Raw genomic sequence first — 21,454 nt, 5'->3', positions numbered from 1 at the left:
TGCATGGAACAGCCTCTCGGTGGGGGTGGTAGAAATGAGGACCGTATCTGAATTCATGAAAGCAAGAGACAAACACAGAGACTCTGTAAGAGAGAGGGAAAGACTTTATTAATAATAATAATAATAATAATAATAACTTTATTCTTATATACCGCCAACAATCTTGCGACTTCTAGGCGGTTTACAATAAAAGAAACTGTTTACAATAAAAGAAACTGTAAATACAATAAAAATAAAGAGAAACTTTACGTACAGCGAATTGAAGAGTATAGCAGTGTACATTTAGAGCTTAGCAGTTTATGTTTCTATATTTCTTTGTAAATCTATACCACCAGAAAGATCTCTCCAATATCTGGGTACAATTATTTACAGATTGACTGTATGCATTATTGTACTCACATGTATGGCAGGTAATTTTCAAAACTAAAATCATTTCTGCATTAAAATTGCTCTCCCCAAGATCTAATATTTACTTATGTATTTATTTATAGAGATTTATGAACCACCTTTATGAAGAGATTCACCCAAGGAGGTGTACAGCAAGTATAATTCAACATAAAACTTACAATTTTGTTAACAGCATAACATTAGTAAAAAGACCAAATATAATCATAAATACAATTAATGAGGTAAAGTCAAAACCAGCAAATTGAAACTTAATAGGACTAACATGAAATAGTTTCAAAGATTATTTATTAACAGAACTGAATTTCAAATAAGAGAGATATAATTCATACTGAAAGGGAGACATACTTATGAAGCATTTAATAAGCTCATATCAGATCATTTAAATGTTATTTTATGGTCCTATATCCTGCCAAATCCTCCTACTGTGGAGTTCTAGGTGAGTTACAGATATTATTTGTATTGCATAGGACTTATATGAACTGATTTAGTTAGTATGTGTAGTGAGCTAGTCTTGGTACAGAACGAGTGTATTGTCAATGAGTGAATTTGCCTTTGATTACTTGATGAGGCAGATTTACAATATAATTTCTCATCGAAATTAGGCATTAAAATGGAAAGGCATCAAAGTGACAGCCTGGGTCAGGAACTGGTTGGGTGGAAGGCGACAAAGGATAGTGGTCAATGGAGATAAACTGAGGAAAGGAATGTTACCAGTGGTATGCCTCAAGGTTTGATTCTTGAGCCTGGGTTTTATGTTTTTTATATTTTTGTAAGCGATATTGCTGAAGGGCTGTCGGATAAGATATGCCTCTTTGCAGATTATACCAAAATCTGCAATAGAGTAGACACTGCTGAAGGTGTGGATAACATGAGGAAGGACCTAGCAAAGCTTGAAGAATGGTTTGAAATTTGGAAGCAAAAATTTAATGCTAGATCATGCATTTGGACTGTAAAAACCTGAAGAAAAGGTACAGTTTAGGGGGTGAAGAACTTTTGTGCATGAAAGAGCAGTGGGACTTGGTTCTCCACTGGTGACTGAGCACATCGGAGAAAATATTTCTTCATACAATGTGTAATTAAACTCTGGAATTCGTAGTTGAAGAATGTGGTGAAATCAGTTAGCTTAGCAGAGTTTAAAAAAGGCTTGGATAATTTCCTAAAAGAGAAGTAGATAGGCCATTATTGAGATAGCTTGGAGGAAATCCACTGCTTATTCCTTGGATAAGCAGCATATAATCTGTTTTACTACTTGGGGTCTAGTTAGGTATTTGGGACCTGGGTTGGCCACTGTTGGAAACAGGATACAGGGCTTGATGGACCTTTGGTCTGTCCCAGTTTGGCAATTCTTATGTTTTTATGGATTTCTGCCATGTGAAAGGAGGAGGGGGAGTTTTGTGTTTCAGTGAAGCTTGTTTAGAGACTGACTTCACAATAGCATTACTGACAACTGGATGACTGTGGGTTAAATTAGATTGTAAGCTCTTCTGAGCAGGGACTGTCTATTGCATATTAAATGTACAGTGCTGCACATGCTTTTCAGTGCTATAGAAATGATAAATAGTAGTAGTAGTAGTAATTTACTTTATCTGGCTGGGCAAGCTTTAAAGCACATTGCGTCTTTTTTTCTGTTTACTGGCACTATGTTTGCTCACTGAATCACTGCTACCTTGCTGAAGACAAGGATGTTGCAGGAGCCACAATACTGGAACCCATACCAATACATTAGTGTTATTACTGTGACATTCTTCTCTCCTTTTGGCTGTCTTTGTCTGTTCCTTTCCAATACTACCTGCATAACTTAAAAATAAATATATGAACAGCCATATTATACATTTGCTGCAGCCGGTGAACATAGTTTTCTTTGAATATCGGCTTGTCAGTTTCCATTGTGTTAGAATTACAATTTGCAGGTATTACTAATGCTCAAGAAATAGCCTTTGTGAAGATGATTACCTGCATGCAGAGCTTTCTTCCTTTGAAGGGCGATGGATGGGTTTTCTCTAATACTTTTTCTTCTGGGCTGATGGTGTTGTAAAGAAGTCGAAGTGAGCTCTGGTGCTGACTGATGCCCTGAAAGTGACTTCACATCCTCACCGATAATGACCCTATATTTGATATGACATAAGTGGTAATAGATCTAATACTTCAAAATGTGAATAAAACCATTTTATGTGTCACATTTATGCATCGTATACCTAATCCTTTTAAGTCCTTTTGGATGACAATGCACAATTATACTAATCATTTAGAATAATTTATAACATTATTTTTATTTTATTTCAACAAAAAATATATCAGTAAAATACTGAAAGAGCTTAGAAATATAGAAATTACATAACAAAAAAGAGAGGGAAAAACAAGGCAAATAAAAGAAATATATATTTCAATTTCAGCCACAATATAAAGTAATAAGATTCAAGGTTTTCAAGGTTTCAAGGTTTATTAAATATTTGATAAACCGCTATATCTTTATACAAAGCGATGTACATTAAAATACAATTAATTAAGATAAAAACATACAATAAATATATAAACATTAGATATTAGACAAGACCAACAACAATTGGGAGGAAAGGGAGGTTAAAGTTACATATCTTATAATAAGAAACACATTTAAGGGTAAAACATTGAGGAGGTAGTAAAAATCTTGAAACGAAAAGAATTTTTTATTAAAAAAAAAAAAAACAACTAAATTTTTTATGTATTAAAAATCTTTTTAAAAAGAAATGTTTTCAAAGATTTCTTAAAAGAGGGAGAGTTCTTAAAAGATGCAAGAGTTACAAGAAAATAAAGTTAGCAATCATCATCAAAACTGTGAAAGACATACCCTCAAAACTCATTCCCATCATTTAGAATAATTTATGAATGTTCAGGTAAAAAAACTATAAAGGAGTAGAAGAGTGGCTGACTGAAGGAGTGGCTAGAACACCTGACTCAGCACCCTGAGGTTATGGGTTCAATCTCCATGCTGCTCCTTGTGACCATGGGCAAGTCACTTAACCCTCCATTATCCCAGGTACTATAGTTAGATTGTGAGTCCACCAGGACAGATAGGGAGAAATACAGAGTATCTGAATGTAAACCACCTCAAGTAGAAGTGGTATATAAGAAATGTAATTAAATAATAAAGGCCCTCCTTTACAAAGCCGCACTAGCATTTTAAGTGCCGGCCACCACGGTAACAGCTTGGATGCTCATAGGAATTCTCATAGGAAAGTGGTATATAGATTTTCTTTTAATAAACTAATACAATTTAATAAAATTCCTCTTTATGTCACAAAAAGGCAAAACCCTAGCTACAATTAAGATAGATTATTTTACTACTAACGTGTTATTTTAGCACAGATCCCTTTTTATACAATGAGATTCAGTTACTATTAATCTAGGTTAACAAGTAAAATAAACATCTTCACGGTAGCCCACATTGATAACTTCCCCTGAGAGACATTGCCTGATCTTTGAAATGTAGTTGTTTGGCACAAATGCTCAGCAGCGCATTTTGCATAAGGTTTTGGTTGCATGGATTTCTTTTGTGCAACCCTAGTCCCACTCACAGAGTCCATGGCACCTGCTAAGCTCTTTTGGATGGGTACCCAGGACCAGGTGATTACAAAATAGAGTACTAATGTCAAGATGGATGCAGTCTGGGGCCAGGCTAAATCCCAGTAGGTCGTGGGGTTTAAGATACCACCCTAACCATCCCTAAAGCAAAGTCCCCCCCCCAAAAAAAAAAAAACACTCTCACTCCAAGAATGTTTTCAACTGGAATTTTTACTGTCAAAACTTCTGAGTAGCCAAAAATACAAACAATGGGCCTAATATTCAACACTATTTAGCCATCTGGGAACGGATCTTGGCCAGCTAAATAGCACATAGGCCCCTATCTGCCGACATTCAGAGGGACGTTGCTGGCTATCTCCCGTTCAGTGGATAGCCTGTGACAGGTTATGCTGCACGACACAGCCAGTCACTGCCAATATTCAGCAACTGGTCCATTAAGTTCACAAGCCAGACAGACCTGTCTAAAAAACAGATCTATATTTGGCTGCTATGACTTAGCTGCCATAGTAACATAGTAACATAGTAGATGACGGCAGATAAAGACCCAAATGGTCCATCCAGTCTGCCCAACCTGATTCAATTTAAATTTTTTTTTTTTTTCCTTCTTAGCTATTTACATTACATTAGGGATTTCTATTCCATCATTACCTTGCAGTTCAAGGCGGATTACAAAAGAATTCTGGGCAAGAATCCAAAGCTTTACCCTGTACTGTGCTTGGGTTCCAACTGCCGAAATCTCTGTTAAGACTTACTCCAGCTCATCTACACCCTCCCAGCCATTGAAGCCCTCCCCAGCCCATCCTCCACCAAACTGCCATACACAGACACAGACCGTGCAACTCTGCCCAGTACTGGCCTAGTTCAATATTTAATATTATTTTCCGATTCTAAATCTTCTGTGTTCATCCCACGCTTCTTTAAACTCAGTCACAGTTTTACTCTCCACCACCTCTCTCGGGAGCGCATTCCAGGCATCCACTACCCTCTCTGTAAAGTAGAATTTCCTAACATTGCCCCTGAATCTATCACCCCTCAACCTCAAATTATGTCCTCTGGATTTACCATTTTCCTTTCTCTGTAAAAGATTTTGTTCTACGTTAATACCTTTCAAATACTTGAACGTCTGAATCATATCTCCCCTGTCTCTCCTTTCCTCTAGGGTATACATATTCAGGGCTTCCAGTCTCTCCTCATATGTCTTCTGGCGCAAGCCTCCTATCATTTTCGTCGCCCTCCTCTGGACCGCCTCAAGTCTTCTTACATCTTTCGCCAGATACGGTCTCCAAAACTGAACACAATACTCCAAGTGGGGCCTTACCAATGACCTGTACAGGGGCATCAACACCTTCTTCCTTCTACTGACTACGCCTCTCTTTATACAGCCCAGCATCCTTCTGGCAGCAGCCACTGCCTTGTCATACTGGTTTTTCGCCTTTAGATCTTTGGACACTATCACCCCAAGGTCCCTCTCCCCGTCCGTGCATATCAGCTTCTCTCCTCCCAGCATATACGGTTCCTTCCTATTATTAATCCCCAAATGCATTACTCTGCATTTATTTGCATTGAATTTTAGTTGCCAGGCATTAGACCATTCCTCTAACTTTTGCAGAGCCTTTTTCATATTTTTCACTCCCTCTTTGGTGTCTACTCTGTTACTAATCTTGGTATCATCTGCAAAAAGGCACACTTTTCCTTCTAACCCTTCAGCAATGTCACTCACAAACATATTGAACAGGATTGGCCCCAGCACCGAACCCTGAGGGACTCCACTAGTCACCTTTCCTTCCTTCGAGCGACTTCCATTAACCACCACCCTCTGGTGTCTGTCCGACAGCCAGTTTCTAACCCAGTTCACCACTTTAGGTCCTAACTTCAGCCCTTCAAGTTTGTTCAACAGCCTCCTATGAGGAACTGTATCAAAGGCTTTGCTGAAATCCAAGTAAATTACATCTAGCATATGTCCTCGATCCAGCTCTCTGGTCATCCAATCAAAAAATTCAATCAGGTTCGTTTGGCACGATTTATCTTTTGTAAAGCCATGTTGCCTCGGATCCTGTAACCCATTAGATTCAAGGAAGTACACTGCTACGTTTTAACAAGCCAACCCTCCACCCCTCCCTCCCCTGAAATTCAAAGCCAGTCGTCAAATATGGCACCGGCACTGAATTTCCAGGTAGAGAGTTGCGCGGGGACAGAAATCCCACCCGTCCCCACCCGTCCCTGCCAAAGTCCCACCCGTCCCCACCCGTCCCCGTGAGGACTCCCACCCGTCCCCACCCGTCCCCGCGAGGAATCCCTCCGTCCCCACCCGTCCCCGCGAGGAATTCCTCCATCCCCGCCCGTCCCCGCGAGGAATCCCCTACGTCCCCGCGAGGAATCCCCTACGTCCCCGCCCGTCCCTATAAACTACAGAAATAGTTATTTCATTTAATTATGCTACTGAATTAAAGGCTCTGGTAGAAACCCATTTAAAAATAAGCAAAAAGACTTTATTAATTTGGAAATATTAATTGGGAAGAATACATACTTTGTAAACGGGTTTCTACCAGAGCCTCTAATGTTTATAAATTTTTATCAACACAACTAATATACTACTTTATCCTTAAGCAAAAAAAAAAAAAAAAAGAATTTTTTTCCTACCTTTGTTGCCTGGTTTCTGCTTTCTTCATATTCTCATTCAATTCCTTCCATCCACTGCCTCTCTTCTCTCTGTGTCTTCCATTTGCTCTGTTACTGTGCCTCTCCCTTTCTCTCCCCTCCCAAATTGGTCTGGCACCCATCTTTTTCCTTCCACTCCCCCCATAGTCTGGCACCTCTGTCTTCTTCCCTGCCAGGGTCTTCTCCCCATTCCCTCTTCCCCATTTCCTTCCAGTGTCCTTCTCAACCACCATCTTCCCCATGTCCTGTCAGGCAGCATCCTTCTCCCCACTCTGTCTTCCCCATGTCCTTTCAGCGGCCTTCTCCCCCCTCTGTCTTCCCCATATCCTTTCATCGGCCTTCTCCCCCCTCTGTCTTCCCCATATCCTTTCATCGGCCTTCTCCCCCCCTGTTTTCCCCATTTCCTTTCAGTGGCCTTCTCCACCCCTGTTTTCCCCATGTCCTTTCAGTGGCATTCTCCACCCCTTTGTCTTCCCCAGTGCTTTCAGGGTCCTTCACCCCCCTCTGTCTTCAACATGTGCTTTCAGCATCCTTCCCCCCCCTCCTCCCGTTTACCCATGTCCTTTCAGCGTCCTTCTCCACTCCTTTGTCTTCCCCAGTGCTTTCAGCGGCCTTCTCCCCCCTTAAGCGTCTTTTCTTCTCCACTCCACCTTTCCTCCCTCCCTGCCCCTTACCTTTGTGGCGTTTCCGCACCCGACCGACAACAGAACAGGCCCGGTCGGACAAATCTCCCTGTCTTGTAGCCGCGAATCTAAATTACCTTCTTACAGCAGCTGGAGTATTGAAGCTGCTGTAAGAGGTAATTTAGATTCGCGGCTACAGGGCAGGGAGGTTTGTCGGCCGGGCCTGTTGTCGGTCGATCGGGGGACCTGACCGGCTGTGCACATTCTTCGGGGCGGACCGCCCCCTCCCCCCTCTTTCGTTCGCCATTGCCTTCTTCCTATCTGCCCTGCCGCTCACAGCCGACCGGAAGTCTTCCTGATGTCAGCGCTGACGTCGGAGGAAGGGAGGGCTTTGCTTAAGCCCTCCCTCCGACGTCAGCGCTGACATCGGGAAGACTTCCGTTCGGCTGTGTGCTGCGACAGTGCAGGTAAGGAGGAGGAGATTACCCTCGCGGCTCAAATGCAGTGTACTGCGATCCAACCCCGCAGGAACCCCGCGACCCTCGGAGGCGTCCCCACGGGATCCCCGCGACCCTCGGGGGCGTCCCCACGGGATCCCCGCGACCCTAGGAGGCGTCCCCACGGGATCCCCGTGACCCAAAGGGGGAACCCGCGGGATCCCCGCGGGTCCCGCGGGATTCCCGTCATCCCCGTTCCCGTGCAGCTCTCTATTTCCAGGTTTGCTGCAGATCGCAGGAGACAATCAGCTATGTCCCACAGTCTGAATATTGGGCAGAATGTTTTAACAAAAAATTTCATGACTGTTGACACTTTAGGTAAATCTCTGATATGATGAATAGACCTGAAAGTCTCTGTGGATAACAATTTACAAAAAGTTAGAAATAGAGAAACATGATGGTAGATAAAGGTCAAATGGCCCATCCAGTCTGTCCATCCACAGCATCCGCTATCTCCTCCTCTTCCTAAGAGATCCTACATGCCTTTTCCATGCTTTCTTGAATTCAGACACAGTCTTTGTCACCACCACCTCTACTGGGAGACTATTCCACACATCTACCACCCTTTCTGTAAAAATGTATTTCCTTAGATTACTCCTGAAACTATTACCTCTTAACTTCATCCTGTGCCCTCTCATTCCGGAGCTTACTCTCAAATTAAAGAGACTCTCCTCATGTGCAATTATTCTATGTAGGTATTTAAACACCTCTATTATATCTCGCCTCTCCCACCTTTCCTCCAAAGTATGCAGATTGAGATCTTTAAGTCTGTCCCTATATGCCTTATGACAAAGAACATTGACCATTTTAGTAGCCTTCCTCTGGACTGACTCCATCCTGTTTATATTGTTTTGATGGTGCAGTCTCCAGAATAGTGCACAATATTCTAAATGCGGTCTTACCAGAGTCTTATACTGGGACATCAGTACCTCCTTTTTCCTACTGGCCATACCTCTCCCTATGCAACCTAGCATTCTTCTAGCTTTCGCTGTTACCTTTTCAACTTATTTGGCCACCTTTACTGTAGATCATCACATACTATCACAACCAAGTCCTGCTCCTCTTTTGTGCACAACAGTTCTTCACCCTCTAAACCAGTGTTCTTCAACCGCTGGTCAATGGACCGGTGCTGGTCCACAGGGCCCGAGACAGTGTTCTTCATCCGCTGGTCTGCAGTGTGATCGATACGGTGTTATCTTTGGGCCGGCTCCCCTCTTCCTTACTTCCGCAGTGCACAAAGCCGCAGTCAGTGGCTCCTACGCGCGTCCTGCACCTGAACCGGAAGCCTTCTCTCTGACGTCTCAATGTCAGAGGGAAGGCTTCTAGATGAGGCACGGGACATGCAAGGATCTGCTGCCTGTGGCTTTGTGCACTGCAGCAGTGAGCCGGCCCGAAGATAACACCGGGAGTGGCATAAAACGGCCAGGCGGAAACAGGCCAGAAGCTAAGGCATAGCATGGAGCATACACAGTATGGGGTTAATAATCAAAAAAAGTGTCTAAGTCCCCTTTTGGCCTAAGTCCTTAAACGTTCAAAGCAGAAGCAGGGAAAATGTCCATAATCAAAACAAACGTCCAAAAGGAGTTTTGTTTTGATAATGGCCTTCCTCTGCCTAAACGCCCAGATCACCACTACATCTACAAGTATACCTCCACGACGTCTACACTTTTTGTCCATAATGAACTAACAAAATGCCTAAGCCCCAAACATCCAACACAAGGGCTTTTAGGCGAAGGAGGAGCCAGTCCTTCGCCTAAAAGCTGGATTCTGTAACCGGTGTCTGTCAAAAACAACACCGGTTACAGAATCCCCCCCCAACGATCCAGGCAGGAGAGTGCCCAAGCCCACCTGCCCTGTCGAACCACATCACCCCCCCCCCCCCCCCCGACTGGATTGGGCCAGGAGGGAGCATGCTAGCCAAGGAAGGTGTGCTAACAAAGTGTTTTGTTTGCTTGGAAGTTTTTTTTTCTCAAGATGGCTGCAGCAAGCCATGACTCGGCTGCATTGAAACAACTTCAGCAATATCTCTCATTGAGTGGGAATATCCTGAAGGCTGGGGCAGGATTTGCCCAACATCTTAGTAGAGGGATTGCGGGTTATTTTGCTCTTTTCAACAAGGAGCCGTTTTAGCAAATCCGTCAACCTTCTGCCACTGCACTTGGAAGGGAAGTGCTGCACATTGCAGTGTGTCATATTTTGTTTTGTTGATTTGTAATCAAGTTTATTATTAGGATTTTATATACCGCCTATCAAGGTTATCTAAGCGGTTTTTACAATCAGGCACTCAAGCATTTTCCCTCTCTGTCCCGGAGGGCTCACAATCTATCTAATGTACCTGGGGCTATGGAGGATTAAGTGACTTGCCCAGGGTCACAAGGAGCAGCGCGGGGTTTGAACCCACAACCCCAGGGTGCTGAGGCTGTAGATCCAACCACTGCGCCACACACTCCTTTTGAGACTCCTTTGAAGACTTTTGAGAGACTGTTTGAATGCAATGCCATTATTCCTATTATGAACTAAGACTTTCCTGGGACATAAGATATGAGTTTCAAGAATATAACCAGACCAGGCTGGTATGAGCAGCATTATTTTGTTTCTATGATTATTGTTACTGGGACTTTGATTATTATGCATTTTTTGTTTTTGACCTCACTGAAGAATGAATAAATTTGATTGTTTTGCTTTATTACCTACCTGTGTGAAGCCATATTGTTTTTGAACACAGGATTAGTATAGCCACAACAGGGTCTTCCTCCCTCTTGGGGAAGCACGCTGAAGGAATTTTGTAAGCGTGTGCCGGTTACCGCTAGTCTTGAGGGCCGACCACGCTACAATAATTAGGTTATAACCCGTTCAAAAACCTCAGCGGTGCAAGCTGTGTGACAGTTTTCATACACAGATTTGCTAGCACCAAAAATAGACCAATGAAGATTTAGGTGCTAGCGAATCTGTGTATGACAACTGTCACACAGTCTGCACCGCTGAGGTCTTTGAACGGGTTATAACCTAATTATCTAAGGTGATTGTTTTTTGTTGCTACATGTATAATGTGTTAATCAAAGAGAGCAATGTGTAAAGTAAAATTTAGTCAAAACAATAGCCAAAATTCTTAATTGGGTGAAGGAAAAGATCTCAGAGTTGCCACTCCTAGGATCATAATAAAATCATCCAAAGTGGAAAGGTGGCGTGGGTTTCTTTCATAGATCATAAAAACCTTCACCAATATTTTGTAATGGATTGACTAAAAAGACTAACATGTGAAATGTAAAAAACTCTCTACATGTTGAAACTCTCTACAAATGATTAAATCAAGGTGACTAGTGCATAGAAGTAATACCTAAAGCTGCAACTAACTGAAATAAAGTGTCGAGTGCTGTAAGCAACCTGAATAAAGTGGCTCATGCTGTGTATTAAAACATGTGCAAAAAATACACCTATTAGCAAACTCTACAGTTTAAAAAATAGCTCATGCTGGAACGAGCTAAATATTTCAAAGATATTAAATCGTTGATTAACTGCCAGAGCTAGATTGGGCAGATTTAAAGTCAGCTATGCAACCAACACAAGAAACTGTATTTTATGGACGCTAAAAAAGCTGACCAAAAACTGTAGAGAAAATATACAATCAAAAAGCTGATATGATAGTCAGCCTGATAATATAAGCCAAGAACAGGCACTTAGCTTTTTCGAGAGTGAAAATGCGGCAACAAATTACTATGCCGTTGTAACACTGTGTATCATCAATATCCGACGGGACCCGTTTCGCCGCAAATATGCGGCTTCATCAGGGTTTTGGTGGATACACTATAGAAAAAATGAGATACAAAGAATACATTATAATCTCTGCCGTAAGATGTTAGTTTATCTAAACAATAAGCACAGCAACTTACTTCAATGTAGACAATTCAGAACGTTCTTACACGGTCTTCCTGAATAAAAAATGGCGCTTTATACTTTAAAGACGCCAGCGCATGCGTGTTAGAAGAACCTAATAGAATCATCTGATTGGACAGAAAGTTCTTCAAATCGTTCATTCGAATGAATGATAATGTTGAGCAACAAATTTAAATTAAAGAAACACTGACCAATCAACAGTTGTGTTTAGACCAAAGGGATGTATGCTGTTAAGGTTGTGTATCCATCTTAGTTCCCTTTGCTTGAGTCTTTTTATCCTATCGCCCCCTCTTTGTATTGGGGGCTCATAGTCAACAGCTAGACACCGGAGGTCATCAAACTTATGATTTAAAACAGTACAATGTTCAACGATAACTTCAGAGCATTTATTTCGCTTGAGATTGGACTTATGCTCCGAGATCCTTGTTTTTAACTCTCTTGTGGTCATGCCTACATACAATAGATCACACGGACAAATGATCACATAAACAATAAAGGTGGATCTGCAATTAGTGAAATGTTTTAATACATATGATTTTCTATCCTGGGGATTAGTAAAGATTTTTGTTTGTAACGTAATGTCACAGGTGTTACATGAAAGGCACTTAAAATGACCTTTAATATTGTGAGTTGTTGTATCAATTTTCTTAGTGGATGAACACAGAATTTCTTTAAGATTGAGATTTCTAGAAAAAGCAATCCTGAGATTTTTGTTTTCGAAAATTGGATGTAACTTCATAATATCCCAGTTATTCTTTATGATCTGCACTACCTTGTTGCTGTTAGAAAAAAATCTTAAAACACAAGTCTCAGCATCATCTTCCAAGATATTCTTCTTCCCTGTCTGCAATAAAAGATCTCTATTAATGTACTTGGCACGTCGTCTAGCCTGCTTTAATACTTGAGGTGGATATCCGCGTGAGGAAAATTTTTCTTGTAGAGTCTTTGATTGTTTGTTGTATTCCTCAAGCTGTGTACAATTTTTCCGAATTCTGAGCATTTGGGAAAAAGGTAAGCTTTCTTTTAACTTCCTGGGATGGCAGCTGTCAAACTTTAAAAAAAGTATTTTTATCTGTTGGTTTGATATAGACCTTTGTCACAAATGAGTTGTTAATTTGACGTATATCAACATCTAAAAAATGTATATGTTCTGTAGATGATTCAATAGAAAAAGATATATTACTATCGCAATTGTTTAACCATGTGTGGAATGATGTTAACTCTTTAAAATTGCCCTTCCACAATAGAAAAACATCATCTATATATCTGTGCCATGAATAGATCTTATCTTCAAATGGGGAATTTTTAATCCATGTGTGTTCGAAATCGATCATATACAAATTAGCAATAGACGGCGCAAATGCTGCCCCCATAGCTACTCCAGAAAGCTGCAAATACATCTCTTTATCAAATACAAAAAAATTCTCTTTTAAAGCAAGTCTCGTTAATTGTACCAAGAATTCTGGGGGGATCAAAAAAGGCCTGGGAGAAGAAAAAAGAGCATCTTTGACAATCTGAACTGCTGAATCTTGGGGTATAACAGTATATAGGGAATTAACGTCCAAAGTTACCATCAAAAATGGAAATTCATCAGATGGAATAGATGAAATGATATTCAAAAAATGGGCAGTGTCTTTTATAAATGTATCACTTGCGCTTGCCAAATCTTTAAGAAAGAAATCAACAAATTTGCTGAGTGGCTCGAGCAGAGAATTACGGGAGGATATGATGGGGCGTCCAGGAGGATGTTCCAAACTTTTGTGAACTTTAGGCAAAAAATAAAGAACTGGTATAGTAGGATTAGCTGTAAACAAAAACCTAGCGTCCTTTGATGTCAGAAAACCTGATTCGGATCCCTCTTTAATCAGTTTCTTGATTTTACTTTGTAAACGCTTAGTTGGATCAAGTTTAATCATTTTATAGGTGTTTTTATCATTCAATTGTCTGAATGCTTCATCCATATAATCACTTTTATTTAATACAACTACTGCGCCGCCTTTATCGGCTTTCCTTATGATAATATTATGGTCTTCAGCCAGATTTTTTAAAGCATTTCTCTGTGCAGAGGTTAAATTATTAAAGCAATGTTGTTCCTCAAACTGTATTGCATATATTTCTTTCAAAATTTTTTCTTTAAATACAGTAAGTGTATTATCGATTGGACCTGGTGGGGACCAATTAGAGTGTGGTCTCATAATGGATCTACTGGAAATTTGATTATTGCCATAAAAATAGAGCTTTAAATTTAATTTGCGTATAAATCTTTCCAAATCGATCTTAAATTGGAAAGAATCAAACTTTTTTGAGGGTACAAATGTAAGGCCACAATTAAGAACTTGCTCCTCAGATGAAGATAAAACTCTATCAGATAAATTGAAAATATTATTGTTCAATGCTACTGTTTTTGGGACCTTGTGACTGGCCGGCCTCTTTGATTCCATCTGATGCCCCCTCTTCCTCTTCTCTTTGAATAATTTCTTCTGGATAAAAAATTACCAGACCCATTGCTGCTGTTATTGGAAGAGGATCTACTAGCTGTACTGGAACTATGGGGACTAGGAGATTGTCTGACAGTACTGGTTGAGGCTGTCTTATCGTTATCATTCATATTGGTCCACCAGTATACTCTATTTTCTTTGTAGTCCTTTTCATCTCTTTGGAATTTTCTTAGTTTATTCCTCTTAAGTTGTTCCTTAAATTTATCAATATTCTCGTTTAACATTTTCATCTGTGTTTCAAAGTCAATTGTGGTGGTATTACTTTTCAGGTTTTCTAATTCTTCATCTTTTTGCTTCATCAAATTAGCTACAACGTTCCTACTCTTTTCAATAATAAGTAACATAATGTCCAATGAACACTTGTTTAGAATCATATTCCATTGTTCTATAAATTGTTTATCCTCCTTAAAAATTTGTGGGTAAATGTTGACTCTAAGCCCCCTGGGAATCCTCTGTACTTTACAATATTCTACCAAAAAGGAACTGTTTAAATCTGTTCTAACAATATTTTTATGTAAATTCAATATTTGTGACCAATCGTCAATGTTTTTTATTTGACTCTGTTGCTCAAACATAGAAGGGACATTCAAAATGTCAAAAACTTTTTGGTCATTAAATGTGAGAGTGGAATTCTTCCAATTGCTCTCAGCCATAATCTCAAAAAGGTTGATTAATCAAAAAATCAAAAAGAGAAACGATTAACTAATACTCATAAAGATCCGCAAAGAAGTTAATCAAAGAGAGCAATGTGTAAAGTAAAATTTAGTCAAAACAATAGCCAAAATTCTTAATTGGGTGAAGGAAAAGATCTCAGAGTTGCCACTCCTAGGATCATAATAAAATCATCCAAAGTGGAAAGGTGGCGTGGGTTTCTTTCATAGATCATAAAAACCTTCACCAATATTTTGTAATGGATTGACTAAAAAGACTAACATGTGAAATGTAAAAAACTCTCTACATGTTGAAACTCTCTACAAATGATTAAATCAAGGTGACTAGTGCATAGAAGTAATACCTAAAGCTGCAACTAACTGAAATAAAGTGTCGAGTGCTGTAAGCAACCTGAATAAAGTGGCTCATGCTGTGTATTAAAACATGTGCAAAAAATACACCTATTAGCAAACTCTACAGTTTAAAAAATAGCTCATGCTGGAACGAGCTAAATATTTCAAAGATATTAAATCGTTGATTAACTGCCAGAGCTAGATTGGGCAGATTTAAAGTCAGCTATGCAACCAACACAAGAAACTGTATTTTATGGACGCTAAAAAAGCTGACCAAAAACTGTAGAGAAAATATACAATCAAAAAGCTGATATGATAGTCAGCCTGATAATATAAGCCAAGAACAGGCACTTAGCTTTTTCGAGAGTGAAAATGCGGCAACAAATTACTATGCCGTTGTAACACTGTGTATCATCAATATCCGACGGGACCCGTTTCGCCGCAAATATGCGGCTTCATCAGGGTTTTGGTGGATACACTATAGAAAAAATGAGATACAAAGAATACATTATAATCTCTGCCGTAAGATGTTAGTTTATCTAAACAATAAGCACAGCAACTTACTTCAATGTAGACAATTCAGAACGTTCTTACACGGTCTTCCTGAATAAAAAATGGCGCTTTATACTTTAAAGACGCCAGCGCATGCGTGTTAGAAGAACCTAATAGAATCATCTGATTGGACAGAAAGTTCTTCAAATCGTTCATTTTGTTTGTAACGTAATGTCACAGGTGTTACATGAAAGGCACTTAAAATGACCTTTAATATTGTGAGTTGTTGTATCAATTTTCTTAGTGGATGAACACAGAATTTCTATTGTGGAAGGGCAATTTTAAAGAGTTAACATCATTCCACACATGGTTAAACAATTGCGATAGTAATATATCTTTTTCTATTGAATCATCTACAGAACATATACATTTTTTAGATGTTGATATACGTCAAATTAACAACTCATTTGTGACAAAGGTCTATATCAAACCAACTGATAAAAATACTTTTTTAAAGTTTGACAGCTGCCATCCCAGGAAGTTAAAAGAAAGCTTACCTTTTTCCCAAATGCTCAGAATTCGGAAAAATTGTACACAGCTTGAGGAATACAACAAACAATCAAAGACTCTACAAGAAAAATTTTCCTCACGCGGATATCCACCTCAAGTATTAAAGCAGGCTAGACGACGTGCCAAGTACATTAATAGAGATCTTTTATTGCAGACAGGGAAGAAGAATATCTTGGAAGATGATGCTGAGACTTGTGTTTTAAGATTTTTTTCTAACAGCAACAAGGTAGTGCAGATCATAAAGAATAACTGGGATATTATGAAGTTACATCCAATTTTCGAAAACAAAAATCTCAGGATTGCTTTTTCTAGAAATCTCAATCTTAAAGAAATTCTGTGTTCATCCACTAAGAAAATTGATACAACAACTCACAATATTAAAGGTCATTTTAAGTGCCTTTCATGTAACACCTGTGACATTACGTTACAAACAAAAATCTTTACTAATCCCCAGGATAGAAAATCATATGTATTAAAACATTTCACTAATTGCAGATCCACCTTTATTGTTTATGTGATCATTTGTCCGTGTGATCTATTGTATGTAGGCATGACCACAAGAGAGTTAAAAACAAGGATCTCGGAGCATAAGTCCAATCTCAAGCGAAATAAATGCTCTGAAGTTATCGTTGAACATTGTACTGTTTTAAATCATAAGTTTGATGACCTCCGGTGTCTAGCTGTTGACTATGAGCCCCCAATACAAAGAGGGGGCGATAGGATAAAAAGACTCAAGCAAAGGGAACTAAGATGGATACACAACCTTAACAGCATACATCCCTTTGGTCTAAACACAACTGTTGATTGGTCAGTGTTTCTTTAATTTAAATTTGTTGCTCAACATTATCATTCATTCGAATGAACGATTTGAAGAACTTTCTGTCCAATCAGATGATTCTATTAGGTTCTTCTAACACGCATGCGCTGGCGTCTTTAAAGTATAAAGCGCCATTTTTTATTCAGGAAGACCGTGTAAGAACGTTCTGAATTGTCTACATTGAAGTAAGTTGCTGTGCTTATTGTTTAGATAAACTAACATCTTACGGCAGAGATTATAATGTATTCTTTGTATCTCATTTTTTCTATAGTGTATCCACCAAAACCCTGATGAAGCCGCATATTTGCGGCGAAACGGGTCCCGTCGGATATTGATGATACACAGTGTTACAACGGCATAGTAATTTGTTGCCGCATTTTCACTCTCGAAAAAGCTAAGTGCCTGTTCTTGGCTTATATTATCAGGCTGACTATCATATCAGCTTTTTGATTGTATATTTTCTCTACAGTTTTTGGTCAGCTTTTTTAGCGTCCATAAAATACAGTTTCTTGTGTTGGTTGCATAGCTGACTTTAAATCTGCCCAATCTAGCTCTGGCAGTTAATCAACGATTTAATATCTTTGAAATATTTAGCTCGTTCCAGCATGAGCTATTTTTTAAACTGTAGAGTTTGCTAATAGGTGTATTTTTTGCACATGTTTTAATACACAGCATGAGCCACTTTATTCAGGTTGCTTACAGCACTCGACACTTTATTTCAGTTAGTTGCAGCTTTAGGTATTACTTCTATGCACTAGTCACCTTGATTTAATCATTTGTAGAGAGTTTCAACATGTAGAGAGTTTTTTACATTTCACATGTTAGTCTTTTTAGTCAATCCATTACAAAATATTGGTGAAGGTTTTTATGATCTATGAAAGAAACCCACGCCACCTTTCCACTTTGGATGATTTTATTATGATCCTAGGAGTGGCAACTCTGAGATCTTTTCCTTCACCCAATTAAGAATTTTGGCTATTGTTTTGACTAAATTTTACTTTACACATTGCTCTCTTTGATTAACTTCTTTGCGGATCTTTATGAGTATTAGTTAATCGTTTCTCTTTTTGATTTTTTGACATGTATAATGTGACCATACATCCCGTTTTTAGATCCCCTGTCCTATTGTGCTCATGCACAGCTTCGAGATGCCGAAATGTCCCATTTTCAGAGACAGCGTCCCGAAGCAGTGCGTGAGGACAACGGGACAGGAGATCACGGAGCCTGGGCTCTCTCCCTGCTTCCCCGCTGCCAACACAGCAACAGGGCGAGGCAAGTGCAGCGACTGCCCAACGGCTGGCCCAGAAGCCTTACCCCGTCAATTCTGACATCGGAAATGAAGTTCCGGGCCAGCCAGGCAGCGATTGGCTGGCCCGGAACTTCCTCTCCAACATCAGAATTGATGTTGAGGAAAGGCTTCTGGGCTGGCTGTTGTGCAGTCACTGCACTCGTCTTGCCTGGCCCTGTTGCTGCAGTGGTGGCGGGGAAGAAAAGAGAACTTGGTGGCGGTGGTATGGGAGGAGGTAGGGAGAGAGAAAGAAAGAAAGAGTGTGGCGGCGTGTGGGGAGTGTGGCGGCGGTGGCTTGGAGGCAGGGAGTGAGAAAGAAAAATGAAAGAAAGAAGGGGGGCAGGGAGAAAGAAAGAAAGGGGGGCAGGGAGAAAGAAAGAAAGGGGGGCAGGGAGAAAGAAAGACAGAAAGAAAGAAAGAAATGAAAGATTAAAGAAAAGATGCACAGTTAGAAGGAAGTGCAACCAGAGACTCACCGGACAACAAAGGTAGGAAAATTTATTTTCAATTTAGTGATCAAAATGTGTCAGTTTTGAGAATTTATATCTGCTGTCTATATTTTGCACTATACAGTCTTTATTTTTTTTCTATAGTTGTTACTAAGGTGATACTGAATATTTTAAAGTCATCTGTCTTGACCTCTTTGAAAAAAATCTGAATATAAATGATAATTAACATTTTTTCTGCATACAGTGTGCTTTGGGGGGGGGTTATTTTATGGTTACCATTATGAAATGAATAAGATATTGTGTGTACATGAAAAATGAATGGAAGAAATTGGGTGCGGAGTTGGGGCAGGATTGGGGGCGGGACTGAAAATCAGTAGATGTCCTGTTTTGATAAAAAAAAATAAATGGTCACGTTACTCATGTACTATTTGTCTTTAATTAGAGAAAGATAAATCTAGTAGAAAAACCAAACAAACCAACAAAGGTAGGGGGAATGATTTTATTTTCAATTTAGTGATTGAATTATGTCAATTTTGAGAATTTTCATCTGCTGTCTATATTTTGCATTGTTCAGGAAGAAATGCATTTGTTTCTTTTTCTCTGGGGTTGTACTGCATGCAGAGTCTTGCATCTCAGGGTTTCTTTGTATATATTAGTACTTTAGTTTTTGGTCCTGTATTTGCATGGAGGTTATCTGTGTTCTGGTAGGAATGAATATGGAGAAGCGTACAGTGTGCTTTGTGTAATTTAATTTTGTGGTTAATCATTATGGGCTCCTTTTACTAAAGTGCACTAGCGTTTTTAGTGTGTGCTGCATTGTTGCATGCGCTAACCCCACACTACGCGTCAAGAACTAATGCCAGCTCAATGCTGGCATTAGCGTCTAGCGCGCGTGGCAATGCAGCGCGCGATAAGCGTGCGCTAAAACCCAGTGGCGTACCAAGGGGGGGCGGGGGGCGATCCGCCCCAGGTGCACGCTCCAGAGGGGTGCACAGCTGGCAGGATCCAGAACCTCCTGCGCTGCTGCAAACGGCACCTCAGCGCGGCTGCCGTACTTAGAGCAGAGTCGGCAGCCGCGCTGAAGTGAACGAAGGTCCCGCGATGACTGCGCCATCTACCGCCTCTGTTCTGGAAGAGGTAAGTGACATCGGGGGGGAGGGGGTGGACCGGCAGCCACAGTCATCGTGAGATCTTGCCACAACTAACTGCATCTGCCGGCCCAGTCCCTTCAGACGTCACTTACCTCTTCCATCCAGAGCAGAAGCAGTCATCGCGGGACCTTTGGCAGGAGAAAGGAAGCAGCATAGTAGGGTGGTGAAAGGAGGTCAGGATAGCATGGAAGGGTATGGAGGGTGAGAAAGGGAGTCAGGGTGGTGTGGAATCATGGTGAAGGATGACAAAGGGGGTCAGGTGGTGTGGAGGGTGACAAAGGGGGGTCAGTGTGGTATGGAATCATGGTGAAAGGTGACAAAGGGGGGTCAGGGTGGTATGGAAGGGTGTGGAGGGTGACAAAGGGGGGTCAGGGTGGTATGGAATCATGGTGAAGGGTGACAAAGGGGGGTCAGGGTGGTATGGAATCATGGTGAAGGGTGACAAAGGGGGTAAGGTGGTATGGAAGGGTGTGGAGGGCGACAAAGGGGGGGTCAGGGTGGTATGGAAACATGGTGAAGGGTGACAAAGGGGGGTCAGGGTGGTATGGAATCATGGTGAAGAGTGATAAAGGGGGTTAGGGTGGTATGGAATCATGGTGAAGGGTGATAAAGGGGGGTCAGGGTGGTATGGAATCATGGTGAAGGGTGACAAAGGGGGGTCAAGGTGGTATGGAATCATGGTGAAGGGTGAGAAGAGGGGTCAGGGTGGCATGGAAGGGTGTGGATGGTGAGAAAGGGAGTCAGGGTGGTATGGAATCATGCTAAAGGGTGACAAAGGGGGTCAGGGTGGTATGGAATCATGGTGAAGGGTGACAAAGGGGGGTCAGGGTGGTATGGAATCATGGTGAAGGGTGAGAAAGGGGGTCAGGGTGGTATGGAAGCATGGTGGAGGGAGATAAAGGGGCAGATACTGATGGAATTGCAGGGAAAGAGACATAAGGGGGAAGGTTATTGCATGAAATTGGGTTGGAGGGAGAGAAGGGCAGATGCTGATGGAAGTGGGGGGAAGGGAAAGGAGAGAGTGAAATGCCAGACCATGTGGGTATGGGAGAGGGAAGGGAAGAAGAGGAGAGGAGAGATGCCAGACCATTGGAGGAGGGAAGGGAGGAAGATGGATGCCAGACTAATGGGGGTGAAGGGAGAAATGGAAGGGGGATGCATAAAGTTTCTAGAACGGGAATAGAAAGAGAGAAGATGCCATATAGAAGGAGCAGAGAGAGAGTAGACAGTGGATGAAAGGAAAAGAGTGACAAAAAGATGAGGAAAGCAGAAACTATAGAAGACAAGGTAGAAAAAAATTCTATTTGTTTATTTATTTTTTGCTTTAGGTGAGATGCATCGTGTTTCTGTGATGTTGCATTGTATGCAGAGTCCAGCTTCTTGGTACTTCAGTTTAACCTTTGTCTACTTATTTTTATTCTATCTCCCCATTTACAAAACTGTATAGCATTTTTTAGCGTTGGCATCTGAGCTGTTACCACCATGGCTGAAAACCACACTACAGTTTTGTTAAAGGGGGAGGAGTTAATTTGTGATTACATACT

At 40.8% G+C, this 21,454-nt stretch overlaps 1 protein-coding gene across 1 annotated transcript in view; it reads right to left on the bottom strand.

Annotated features, from left to right (window-relative positions):
• Window positions 1–21,454, bottom strand: part of VWA3B (von Willebrand factor A domain containing 3B) — a 411,842-nt gene that overhangs the window by 201,777 nt on the left and 188,611 nt on the right. Inside the window, exon 17 of the mRNA XM_033949516.1 lies at window positions 2,362–2,513. Within this exon, the coding sequence (XP_033805407.1) occupies window positions 2,362–2,513 (152 nt within the window). The remainder of the gene's footprint in view (window positions 1–2,361; window positions 2,514–21,454) is intronic.

Source organism: Geotrypetes seraphini, chromosome 6, assembly GCF_902459505.1.
Source record: "Geotrypetes seraphini chromosome 6, aGeoSer1.1, whole genome shotgun sequence".
NCBI lineage: Eukaryota > Metazoa > Chordata > Amphibia > Gymnophiona > Dermophiidae > Geotrypetes > Geotrypetes seraphini.
The sequence above is the reverse complement of the archived record's forward strand: the minus strand, read 5'-3'. Positions and strand labels throughout refer to the sequence as shown.